Source organism: Onychostruthus taczanowskii, unplaced genomic scaffold (genome assembly GCF_017590055.1).
Source record: "Onychostruthus taczanowskii isolate IOZ18803 unplaced genomic scaffold, ASM1759005v1 scaffold4, whole genome shotgun sequence".
NCBI lineage: Eukaryota > Metazoa > Chordata > Aves > Passeriformes > Passeridae > Onychostruthus > Onychostruthus taczanowskii.
The window spans coordinates 10,822,224-10,835,097 of NW_024501459.1; the positions used below are offsets into that span (position 1 = coordinate 10,822,224).

The 12,874-nt window shown below is 39.1% G+C and overlaps 1 protein-coding gene across 4 annotated transcripts in view; it reads right to left on the minus strand.

The window, feature by feature from the left end:
• Positions 1-7,093: 7,093 nt before the first annotated feature.
• STAU2 (staufen double-stranded RNA binding protein 2) overlaps positions 7,094-12,874 on the minus strand; it is a 168,636-nt gene continuing 162,855 nt past the window's right edge. For all 4 annotated transcript variants that reach the window (XM_041413048.1, XM_041413046.1, XM_041413047.1 and 1 more), the window contains 2 exons: positions 9,059-9,147; positions 7,094-8,217 (listed from right to left, as the gene is read on the minus strand). In XM_041413048.1, the coding sequence (XP_041268982.1) occupies positions 8,124-8,217; positions 9,059-9,147 (183 nt within the window). In that variant the 3' untranslated portion in view covers positions 7,094-8,123. The remainder of the gene's footprint in view (positions 8,218-9,058; positions 9,148-12,874) is intronic.

Genomic DNA, 12,874 nt, shown 5'->3' on the forward strand with positions numbered 1-12,874 from the left:
AGTTTATCACTCAAGTGCAGTAGTCATGAAGGAAGGTAGTTTCCTCCTCAGGAAGAAGACATTTCCTTGTGGGGAGGGTGATACACCTACCTCACATTCAGCTGCTCTGCTTTCCATGTGCTTTTGCAAACCTGACTGAACTGTAAAGAACTGCACAGGATAAGATTACTATGAATTTTTGTTCCATTGACAATGTCTCTTAATAGCAGGCAGAATATAACTTTATACCTCCAAAGAATGCTTTGGCCACGAAAACATGGAAGTCACTGGACTGCGTTTTATCTCCACGGAAAACATTCCATTTTTTACAGAATAATTTAATATTCAGTGGTTCAGAAAGTACAAAAGTGAACACAAGTGACTGCCTCATCATCAGCTGATACTGATATTTCACTATTATAAGGAAATTACTTGGAACACTAGACTTTTTCTATCCTAGCTGGTAAGTACTCTAAGCACCAGATAATAGGAATCATATTCCTGTCTCACTAATTTAGTAAATGTTAAATAGATCTGTTCAAAGTGAGGAGGATGAGTTGGAGAGGTGTATGACGCCCTGTTTCAGCAGAGACCACAGCCTGGTGGACCAGGCTGTAGCAAGAAAGCGTCTTGCTTTCTCTGAAGCAAGATGCAGAGGAAGAAATTAGTCTCCAGTCTTAGCTACTGAGTAAAAAGCAGATTTTTGTTGGCAAGAGCTACTCTTTCACCAGTATGTTGTATCTTGCTCAAAGCAGTAAAAATCCCTGAGCATCTGCTGGGTATGGTATCCTCTCCTTGGGAGGAAGGGAGCATCAGAGTCCCAAAATGACTGGAGAAGAATATAGTTCATGTGGCTACAATCAAAGTGCTTCAGAACATTCCCAGAAGTGGAGATTTACATGGGCAATCCTCTGCTTTGAGAAGTTGTCTGTCTGTTCACTTTAAGATGTTTTGTGTTAGATCTGGGAAACACAGAGATTTTTCTATATTTAGTTTGTCACCAAGATGGGTGACCTAGTTTGGCACTTAAACATTTGTGTATTTAGATTATAGGCGCTTCTGTTTTCACTTTGGCAGACAGATCATTTGTGTACATATATTCACGTGTACATATATTCACATGTGCATAGACACAAACGTGTGTAGTTTGAATCCATTCGCACACACAGAAACACACAAGTGTATACATAACATTTAAGTAAAGTGGTTTATATAATGATTATATATGTGTGTGTATATATATATATATATAAATAAAAAAAATTTGGGTCCATTTTAAAAAGCCAGTACTGTCCCTTTTCATAGATCTTGCAAAACCGCCACTTTGTCTTAATTCTTCAATTGAAAAAAATATGAAGGACTTCTGTTTGTAGAAACAAAGGGGTTTTTGGTTAACCAAAATTTAAAAGAAAATAGCAAAAAAAAAAAAATCCTGAAAGCTATTAAGTCTCTAATTTCTCACAAACTCTTGTTCACAAAAAATGTTTTCACAATATTTTTGAAATATGTGTGGAAACTTTTTCTTCAGCTGTTGTGCAAACACAGCAGTTAGGAGTACAACTGATGCTAAAGAAAGAGACAGAAATCCCTAAGGCGCAGAAGCCTTACACTTGCCCTTTGGGTGCCTGCAAAATCTGCTGCAAAATTTTGCACATAAGGTTGTGAAGGCCTTGACAGTGTCCTTCCTCCTTAACAAGCAGCTTACTTCTGTAAGTATTCACAACAGTCTGGTAGATCTGTTGGTATTTCAAAAGCAGTTTCCAAATGACTCCAAAGGTGATATTCAAGATAATTGCGACCAGTTGGGATCACATTTTTAGAAGACATCAGAAAAACCTCATCCTTTCTGGTATATTTTTACTAAGTCAGTGCTATTAACATTCTGGCCCTGGGTTGTTTTGTCTATGAGTTAGAAGAAACATTGAAATAGTAGCAACATATTTCTCAGTGCTGTGTTGATCACATGCAACAAGTATTTCACAATAATAAGAGCATTTATGTTGAAGTGAGCTGCATAAATTGACTGCCCAGCCTTGGGCTGGGTGACTTTTCTTTTGCAAGGAACTATTGCATTTCTGTGCTCATGTAATTGTTTACTCCTACCATGTATTGTACATGGGAGCTGTAGTCTCTTCTTGCCAGATATTTAACTACAGTATTTCTAGTGCATCTTGTAAACAGTTCCCAATTTTACAGCTTCTCAGTGGGGTTGAACTTTCATTCACATGGTTAAATTATAGTTGCTGTGTTGCACTGGATGGGAACTTCTTAACAAGAAAAAAATTCTGCACCTTTTTTACTTTATATTTTGTCTCCTTATAGGAGGAAGTCAAGTTTAGTTTGCAATAAATTGTCATTTTATAAAAATAGAAGGCAATAAAGTTCAGCTGAAGCAATTGGGTTACCACAGGCAGATGTCACATTTCGTTTTTTTTTCCACCCTATCCTATTTAAACATGTCTGCTTTGTTTTGAACCACATGTGCAGACCTCCTATCTTTAAACTTAAATAAATTTTAAAAATTCTAATCTATTTCCAGCCAGTTCAAATACAGTTATATTGGGTTGGGGTGGGGGGTGGAAACAGACCATTTTAAAATAGGGAATTAGATAACATTGACTTTACTATTATTGTCCTTGAATTTTTTTAACAATTACCAGTGGTTTAGAAAAAGGAAATTTATGCTGCACATATAATTACAAACAAAAGTACATAAGCATATTTAAATGATCTGTTTTAATGCACATATATTTTTAATATATTGTAGTGAGGAGCATAAACTGTTTTATCCAGGGTAATTTTCTTCTCATTTATTGTGTGTTGTTGGATAAAACTTCATAGGTATTCAGGCTGTCCTACATTCTGGCTATCACAAATAAAGGAAAATTTGGGCCTTAAATAAGTTATATTTTTATGTTAGCAACCACTTTGTTTAGTTTTCCTTCTTCTCATAAATCAGTTATTGAGGTCTACTTAATTAAGAACAGATTAGAAACATTTTCATTGTTGTTTTTTAAATTTCCTTTGTACTGAAGTGCTATGGAGTTAAAACACCAAGCACAAAAGTGCACAGCCAACCATGACTAACTGCATAAAGCAAATAACAAGCTATACGATCAAAAACAAAAGTCAGCGCTGCTCATGTGGAATAACAGAAATCATACCACCAAAACACTTCATACATGTCTCATCCACTGGTGTACACACTTGCTCAGCTCATATCACACCTCAGGAATGCAGTTCCAAACAGAAGGACCTGCAGCAGAGGTCAATACCCGGAGGGAAGCAGCATTTCCCTGTGCCTCATCTTGACAGTCGCTCACGCCTTCGGCGTGGGGACCATCGGCCATGAGGAGGGAAAGGCAGAGCAAGCTGTTACTCAGGACATGCTTCTGTCCTTGCAGCTCTTCTGGAGGTATCCCTGGGGAGCTATGCCAAATATACACCTTGAACACTATTGCCCAGGGCAGGTAACGTGCCATGTTTAAGCTGGAAGGCTGATGGAAGATAGCCATTATCCATTCTCACTTGTCACAGAACCATGTCCCCACAAGGCACACAAAACCATCATTCCATATTGTATTCAGGGCTCTGACAGAGTCCCTGTCTTTATTATCATTAAAAATCACCTCCCACCCTCTGCTCAGTTTTCTCAGGAGTTGCAAAGGCCATTCTTATTTGAGCAAAAAAATAATAAATACCTGTTTATAGGATGCAACTAAGAGTGGGGCATGCTGGATTTGACTGGGAGAGGATATAAAGATTAGCAAGCATATTTTTTTTTACTTAGTGTTTCGAAACAAACAAACAAAAACCCAGCCCTCTGCCTATTAACTGGAAAACAAATCCAACTTAAAATTTTTGCTCAACTCTCACTGCAAGAAATGGGAAACCTTCTGCTGTTTCATGGGGAATTAGAGAGGGCCAGAAACATGAGAGCAATAACAAGCAGCCACCCACCAATAAAATGCATGTAGTAAAGCACTGTCAGAGAGATCAAGGGCTTTGCATACACTTTAGGAAGGATTAGATTTCATTGTCACTTCAGGCCAAGAAGGAGGAGATTCCATATTCCTGCAGTCATTCATCCCAGCTACTCCCCTACTCCTAAGGTTCCTCTCTACTCTCATCCAAAGACCCCTTAAAAATGCTGCTGATAAGTACTAAATATTTTAAATCCTATGACTATGACTTCCATCAGAGGAAATTAAATGCCAGCTTAATTATCTCTTCAATTCAATGAGGACTCTAGCTGAAGGGTAAATTCAGCTTCACTGTGAATGGAAGGGGAATGCTGGGAATGCTGGGAACAGAAATCTGCACCATTCTACAGCACTGCAACCCCGCTGCTGCTGTGTTTTGTATTTGTTAGGAGCAGCACATCTGTCCTTTTGGAGACCAGTGCAGTCTGGAGTGTCCCTGGAGAACAGGGCAGTGTTCCACTGAAGATGATAACTCAGATACAAGATTATCCGTGTGTATTCCCATCCTTTGAGCCATATCAGATACCCCATTCTGTCAGTGATGACCCTTTTATTGTGCAGGTTCTTAGATTGCTGACCCCCAGAAGGTGTTGAAAATATTTTTGAGAGGACACCTAAATGATCTGTTTTCTCTTTAGCATAATTCTTGCTGATTAATGAGTTCTATAGGTTCAAAACTGATGACAATTTGTGTTCTGAGTCCTCAAAATAAGTGTTGAGAACACTGTAGTCTGTTAGATAGGCAAACTGGCTATCCTAGGCTTTATTCCTTAATCCTGCCTTATTCCTAAAGACCAGCTTGCATCTCAGATCCACTTCTGTAAAACATGGCATTTGCTCATCTTTGAAAGTGCTCTGAGACACAGGATATGATATGTCCTATGCGTGTGCAATGGGGAACTAAACTGTACTTGGTGCTTTGCAAGCAGAAGTTGGACAAAATCAGTACCTTAAAGAACATATAATCTAAAAATCAAAATAAAATAAAAAATATCATCTGCTGTCAGAAAAACAAACAACCCTTTTTGAATAATAGTAACATTCAAACATACTGATACTCTTTCAGTGTCCATCATTATTTACTTTTTAAACAAAACTAAATATAAAGTCTGTTCAGTTCCACGTGTACTTATTTTGGAAAAAAAAAAAAAAAAAAAAAGAAAAAAAAATGAAGTTAGTCTAGAAAAATATAGTAATTTTTAGTTTATCAGACTTAATTCTCAATTCCCAGCAGCTTTCAGATACTGACAGCTCAGGAACTAAGAGGAACAGCTGTGAACCAACCAGACTAAAGATTGGAGACAAGTCCAGTGGCTGCTGCAATATCACTGATGCAAGAATTTTGCTCAAGCTCTTGGGAGGTTACTAGTGATAACGTCAAACTAAAATGCATTTCTGTATATGTGTGTGAATACTGCAGGATATTCTTTGGGAAAATAAATGTTGCAGGTGGAACAGACTGAAATCTCTTCACTGACTCAGGAACCTTGGAATGCCTTAATGACCCCAAAACGACACTGTGGTGTTCAGGTGCAGTATCTTGATGAGCTCCATACAGAGTTCTTTGTGATGTTGTTGGTATGTGTAGGGAGCAGGAACTCTTTCTTCAGATTATTCCAGAAAAAGCTCTGTCAGCCTTCACTGGGGCCTCTGTGATGAAGCTTTTAACCTGTGGCTTGGGAGGTGCTTTGAAACAGCCATCTGTGCGCACTTGACATAAGGCTGCAGACTTTCTAACTTGTGATTACAACAATCATTAGTCAGCCCTGCTTTTGGAAAATAGTTAGAACTTCTGCTACTATATGATCCTCCTCCCCCAGTCTGCTCCATGTTTCCACAGTTTTGAGAAAAGGGAGTGAGGCCCCCAACTCAGTTACCTGCCTTGTTTTATGTCAGAATCAGAATCAAGCATAGTTCTGACAAGCAAGAGAATCTGAAATAAGAGTTTCACAGAGATACTCTTTCTCTACTGTTGCCTTGATTGGAGAGGCTGAATGAGCTCTCTTGGGCCTAGACAGCTGGTTGCACACATTTGATTGCAATTTGATCACTGAGAGTGAAGCGAGCACCACTTTGCTGCACTCCACATGCACTGGAGCAAGCCTGGTGCTCAATGCAGAGCTCACCTGCAACAAAACAACTAATCTAAAATTTACTGGGATAGGGAACACACCACAGAGGTTCTGTTGACGCCAGGGAGACCATACTGCCAGTCTCCTTGTCACATTCTCCCCAGTAATTGCAGCATCTCACCCTTAGGAGAGAGGAACAGGTTTGCCTCTTCCTTTTGTTCTTGTTCTCCATGAGAGGGGACAGTAATGCCATTTGTATCCTGCACACTGGCAGGTACAGCTAAAGCACAGACTGAGGCTGTTGCTGAGCTCTCAGAGCTCTCTGATGAGCTGAAAGAGCAGAAGTTCTGCTCCAGCTGCCAATTAGGCAGGTAACATATCCCTGAGAAAGGTGGTGTGTGAGAGCTAATTATTTCTGTGTGCTGCTGCCTGAATAACTCGAGTCTGCCAGGTGCCAAACGCCCCTGGAAATCTGTGGGAACTGAAAGGCTCAGCTTGTTCCTGACTCTTTTATGGAGTCAGACCCTAGAAAACTTCAAACTTTTAGAACAAAGGCTCCTTATCTGCCAGGGTTGAGAGTGAATCATACCCATGAGAAACATGAAGTAGAAAAAAAGGCCAATCAAGCACTGGTTCTGGCAGAGCAAGATGTGTGTTCCCCTAAAAGCCCATCCCAGAGGTGAATCAATGCCACTGTACCTTGCACCATTTCCTCACATTGCTGTTCCCCTGCTTTTCTGTGTGAGTCACTGAGTTGTGATCTCTGGTTTTGGTGCTTCTACAATGTTGTGCAATGTTGTCATGGCTGTTATGCAGTTAAGCTTTATCTGTTGCGTTAAATGAAATAATCTGTATTTTGGATAGATAAATGACCTAAATACCAGCATGTCTGGTCTAACACAGTAAGTTTGTAGAAAGTGATGGCACCGGGACAGCTTGGTTGAAACCTGCCTCTAGCGTGGTAGCCAGTCATTTGTTAGTTTTTGATTGTTTTCTTTTCCTTTTTTTCTCTTAGTTGTCTAACTGTGAGTGATAAAGAAAGAGAAGACACTGTCATTGTACACATGAACTGATGTGGTTTTACTGCATTTGGCCACACACTTAAAAGAAATATGCTGGTACAGAGCAGCCACAGGTCTTATCTCTGCTGCCACTCCTTTCACAAAAGAATGATCTTTACATCAACAGTTTCCACCCTTGGCTTGATAATGTTGCAGTCCTCCCTTTTGCTCTTGGTCCGAATGCAGAGATTAAAAACACTCAGTTGATGCAAACGCTGGGTTGATACAACACACAGAATGGGTGTAGATGTGCTTCACACAACAGAGAGCAGAATCGAAGGGGAAAATGTTGCTTGGAGGCAAGACGCCTCTTTAATTGATTATGGCAAGGAAAATCAAATACCATATTTGCTTTTTTCCTGGAGTATATCGAAAATGATCATAACTAACATCTGTTCATGTTAAGCAAATACTTGTCAAGATTTAAACTTCTGTTTGCATACAACTCTGAGTAGTGCATCTTAAAGTCATACATATTCATATAGAATGAAGAATGCATAATGTCTGCATAAAAAGATAAGCTGTATGACTATATATGAAGACAACAACTACAATTCTCACAGCACTGTCATTGGTTAATTTTAAAATATTCAAGCATTATTTAAAAAACAGTAAGCTGAACTTAAAACTACACTACAAAAAATTGTATAACTGAACCAATGCTGACTTCTTTTCCTCAATATTAATCAATTGTAAAGTTTCCCTTTTTTTTTTTTTTTTTTTTTTTTCCTAACACTTTTTGTTAATTCATTGTTATTTTAACCTCCAGTAACACGATCAGACTTCTTCTGCCTCTGGGCAATTGAGTTATGCTCTGATCTCAAGTTCTAAGGGAAATGTTCAATTTTATTTTTTTCCACAGTTGAATAAACAGTACCATGTATACTATCTCTTGTGTTAGAATAGTGTTGTCTTCACATAAGACTCAAATAATGGTATTAGTCATTCATTTCCTTGTACACATACACCCTATTGCGTGTTGACAGGTTTATAAGGATGCAGTGGCAGCCGTGGGTGCTGGGAAGCTCCTAGACGACAGCCTTTGAATCCTTGCAGTCCTGAGCAATGGTGCCTGAGTTAGTCTGTTTATTGTCTGCTTTCTCTCCCAGATGCTTGACTTGTCTGAAAGATTAATACATTAACAAGAGTGGTAAGGTCCAGGGTTGCACATCTTTAAGACATGTTTATTACCAGATGGCACATGAGATTCAAAGGTCACTGTGGAAGGTAACATTTTAAAGTGAAACAACAATATTTATGTTCAAATACTATGCTGATGAGATCATATGGAAAAATGTTTCTGATTAAATTAGTTTATAAATAGCCCCAATATATCTACTGAAAATTCCAAATGCCACTTTTAGTTTTACTTCTTTTATTCTATTACTTCCTAATTTATTTAGTAACACAAGACTACTTTCTTACATAAAGAGACTAGCAGCTGGAAAAAAAATCTTTACTGGATGGACAATCCCACTTTCTTAAATAATTGAAAATCCAGTGTGAAATCCTGCTCTATTATCTACTACTTAAAGCTAAATTCCCTATCAGAGTTTTTTAGGACCTGAAAGAAATTTCAGCTTTTAAATTCTCTGAGGTAAAATTCAGCTTGCAGTCATAATGACTTATTGGCAGATAGATATGCTTATTTACAGGCAATATCATGTGCTACAACACATTTGGCAAAAATCATGTTATGCTACTTACACAGAATCTATACAATGGAAAGAAAATCCTTTTCTTTAGCATTTCCACAGGACTATCTCATAGCTAATTAGTACACATTATCAGTAACACTAAACCTGAAATTGTGTTTATCCTCTCAAATTGTCACAAACTGTATGTAAATTCCAGAGGAAATAGTTTTGCATAGGTTTAAAAGGGCAACTAAGCTCTTAATTAACATTTCTTATCTACCACGCCACACAGGCATTAAAATGCAGAGGATTTAAATGGTACTTACTTTTCATGTGATCCATTCTCAACTTTCATAGCTCCTTCCACTGGATCCAGTCCTTGTTCTGAAAACTGTTTCAAGGCACTTAATGCTGCCTAAAGAAAAAATGAGTTGTCAAAACACCCAATGGCACAATTATATTAGCACCAAACGAAGGAAGTTGTGTGTTTTGATATTCTAGATTCAATTAATTTCCTATATTGAAGCCATCCAGCCTACTAGAGCTAAGAGAGTGGGTGCATACCAGCTCCATGATAAAGAGCTGTGCTTGTGCATGGATTGAGGAGATCTCCTTCTTCCTGGGCATGTCAGTGACTCTCATTTGTGCCGATGCAAGCTTCATCACTTATAGAAAGAATAGGATATACTTTTAGGATTTTTTGCTTTCTGGCTGTAAAGTCTCTCCAGCTTCCCCACATGCTTTCTTAGAGCCCACACTTTCCAGAGATACCATGGACAAACTCTTGAGTTGCAAATGGTTGCAGAAGGTGAGAGAAGTGGGAAGAGGGTCAGCAGGACACTACCAGTACTCCAAAGTCAGATCTGGAACAATGTTACAGCCTGATGTCGTATACACAGAGAGTGAAATGTGCTAATCAGGGGCAGACTATGTGGAGTGATTAGGGAGAATCAGGAATAGAAGAACAGTCAGTTTTTATCTAGCATTTTCCATTGTATTCTTCATTGACCAATTTCTGCCTCATCTGCTATGAAGATAGAGGATAGCCTCATCTGCTAGAAGAGATGAGGCCTCTTCTCTTCCTCTATCTGCTTTGGTTAAAAAAAAAATAATAATTCTTTTTTGTAATTGATTCAGAAAATGTTGATTATGGAACACTCTGACATCACATGGCTGACTTTGAAGACAGCCAGCACAATAAAACAGCTGAGGTCAGTTCTACTGAGAAGGTGAAATGTAAAGCAGAACTGCAAAATGGATTTTTCTTTTTAATCACTTCCTCCTGAGATGCATTCAGAACTAATCACAGGGAAGAAAAGGTGACTTTTCACATTGTGCCCTAAGCTAACACCTCAAGCAGTGGAACTGACTGGAGGCCCTAAAGCGCTGTTCACAGCGAAGAAACAATTGTTGCTCTCTTCTTATTTGTTGGGACAGAAAGAATCTGTGACTCTTCCTTTCCCTCAGAGAGCCGGGACCCTGCCTGGAACGGGAGCTGCCATTGTAGTGAAGTATTAGATTTGCCTTTGTACTAATTCTTTGCCTGGATTCTCTCAACAACTCCTTCGCTTGAAAGGTATGTTTATACAACTTAAATATTATTAGACAATGTGTATTTTGGTGAGATGGATAACAGCACAAAAATTGCCAGGCTGCCCCAAAGTAAAAGACCATGTGTCCCATATTTGTCTATAGTAATGACTAGCGGCTAAAGCCTCAGAAGGCTGTGCAAGGCACTCCCACCCATCACGCATGAAAGTAGAATCTTTCTAGTATGTGATATGTTATGGTTTGTGACCTAAAAAAAAAAAAAAAACAAAAAAAAAAACCCCAAAAAAAAAAACCCCAAAAAAAACCACCAAAAAGCTGAACATTTTATAAAGTCTCGGTAAACTTCAGACTATCACTGCTACCTACAATCCACTCCACCTTTACCATGTGTTCTGAGCCTCCTGTATGAGACCCCATTACTGCTTCTTTCACTTTTGCCACTCACTGAGCTCCCCAGAGAAAATTTTCTCTTTCCTCATTTCTTCTGGTTTACTTGAGGTTTTGATATATTTCCATTCTTTGTAAAAATTCTTTCTCTAGCACCTCATAGTGTCCCTTCACAAGTTTCACATGTGCGTTCTCTACTCCTATAAGATCTAACCACCATGTATCTTTCCATCCTTGATCTGGACTGCACAGCAAAATCACTGCTCATCACAAATAATTCCTCCAGTGGCAATGAGGGTTTTCAACTACTCTCCTTGTAACTTTTCCATTCCAGTAACCCGACACATTTATTCATCCCAATTTCTCTCTTCTCCTCTCCCTGAGGTCCTTTTCATCACAATGCAAGCACGACTCATCATGTGAGGAGGGGGAGTGAGTTGGTTTCCTATGCATCCTTGTACTTTAATTGGTCATGGGTTAGCAACTGTAAGAAAGAATCCAATGGGTAGGGACTGGCATCTGAGAATCTCCTGTCTTCTCACATCCGTTTTTTCCTGATGCACATTAGCAAAACTATCAGAATCTCCTTCCTTCTTATGTATGGTAAACCAAAGCCCAATACCAGGTAGCACTGCAAGGAGGGAAGGAAGCTGAGACATCAGCTCCTCCCACAGTTAAACTGCTACCTCACGTTTCTCAACCCACCTTGTTTACTTTTTCATACCCACTCTTAGCTTCCTGGTCTGATGTGTGAATTGTAAACTTATTGTGGAAGAACTTTGTGTTCAGGTTATTTGTTTGTACAATGACTTGGACAAAAATGCCCTGATCATAGTTTGTAAGTAGAGCCAAGTACAGTTTCATTCAAGATTAAATCACAGATTGGTCATATGATCTGCAGAACAGTCTGGTCTCAATTAGGGGTAACTGAAATCCCAAAATCATCAAGAGATTAATTAGGCCAACACAAACATACAAATTCTAGAATTGCTGAGTAGCTCTGTTACTTACTACTGTTTTACTCATAGAACTGACTACTTGCAAGACATCCTACATAAATTACAGAATTGCAGAGCAGCTTTCAGGGTTGTTTTCCAGGAAAAATGATTTGAGACTTCCTGGATGAATATTAGCCACTAGCTTAATAGAATCAGATCAAGAGAGCCCCTCTCCTCATCTAACAGCAAGGGAAGAAGTACAACAATATAAAATAATGAACACTTTGCCCATAAGCATGGATCATTGGGTGTCAATGGGAACATATGGCTGCCAATAAAGTAAATATGGAACAATTAGAGAAAACACATAAAATGATAATATGATTCAAGGTGTTCAATGATAAGCATGTTTAATACCAACACAATTTCCAAATCCTAATGCCTGCAACATGGTGCAGTCTCATTTCACCATCTCACCCTTCTTCAAGCCATGCCTTTCCCAAACTGAAATACGGCATAAAAGATAAAATCTCAGACCTATTGCATTTGTGAAACCAAATATCAGAGATGGCAATCGGCAGGGAAGCAGTCCTGTGCCTGTATCCTTGATCTGCCAGCTACAGGTATCAAGGTGCTTTTGTGAGCACTGTTGAAGTCTGTATTTTTCCAGCTCCTAAATGCTCTCCCACCCAGGATGCCAGCAGCTCCCAGGGCTAAGTTTTTCTTCCCCAGGTTCTCCCAACCTCCTACACCTCACAGTCCCTCTTTAACTTCCAGTTTCGTAATGTGTTCCAGGTTAATATGAGGTCTGATTTCTTCTTCATGGAACCATGAAGCTCTCCATAAGCTACCTGTGGGGGTAGCCTAATTATTTATATGCCAACTTTTGCAACAAGATTTGAGTTTTAGAGAAGATTATTTCCTTTTTAAAAGGTTCATTCATGGGATGTGGCTGAGGGGGAGTAAAGGAATGGTAGAGAGAGCCTTGCACTGTACTAACTACCCCAGCCCCCCACTTTTCTTTCTCCCATAGTCTGCTTGTATTTGGAAGATCAGCAAGCTAAGAGAAGCAGGTGAGTAAACAATACTTTGGATCTTAATTGATGGCTTTAATGTTTCTTCTCTCCCCATCATGCCCCTAGACAGACATGAAGATGCTGGATTCAGGAAGGAAGCTGGTAGCTTAGAGGCTGTGACCTGAATAGTCAGCAGAGCGACACAGAGCTCAAGTAATCTGCAGTGAAGAAGAGTTACAAGCAGACACCA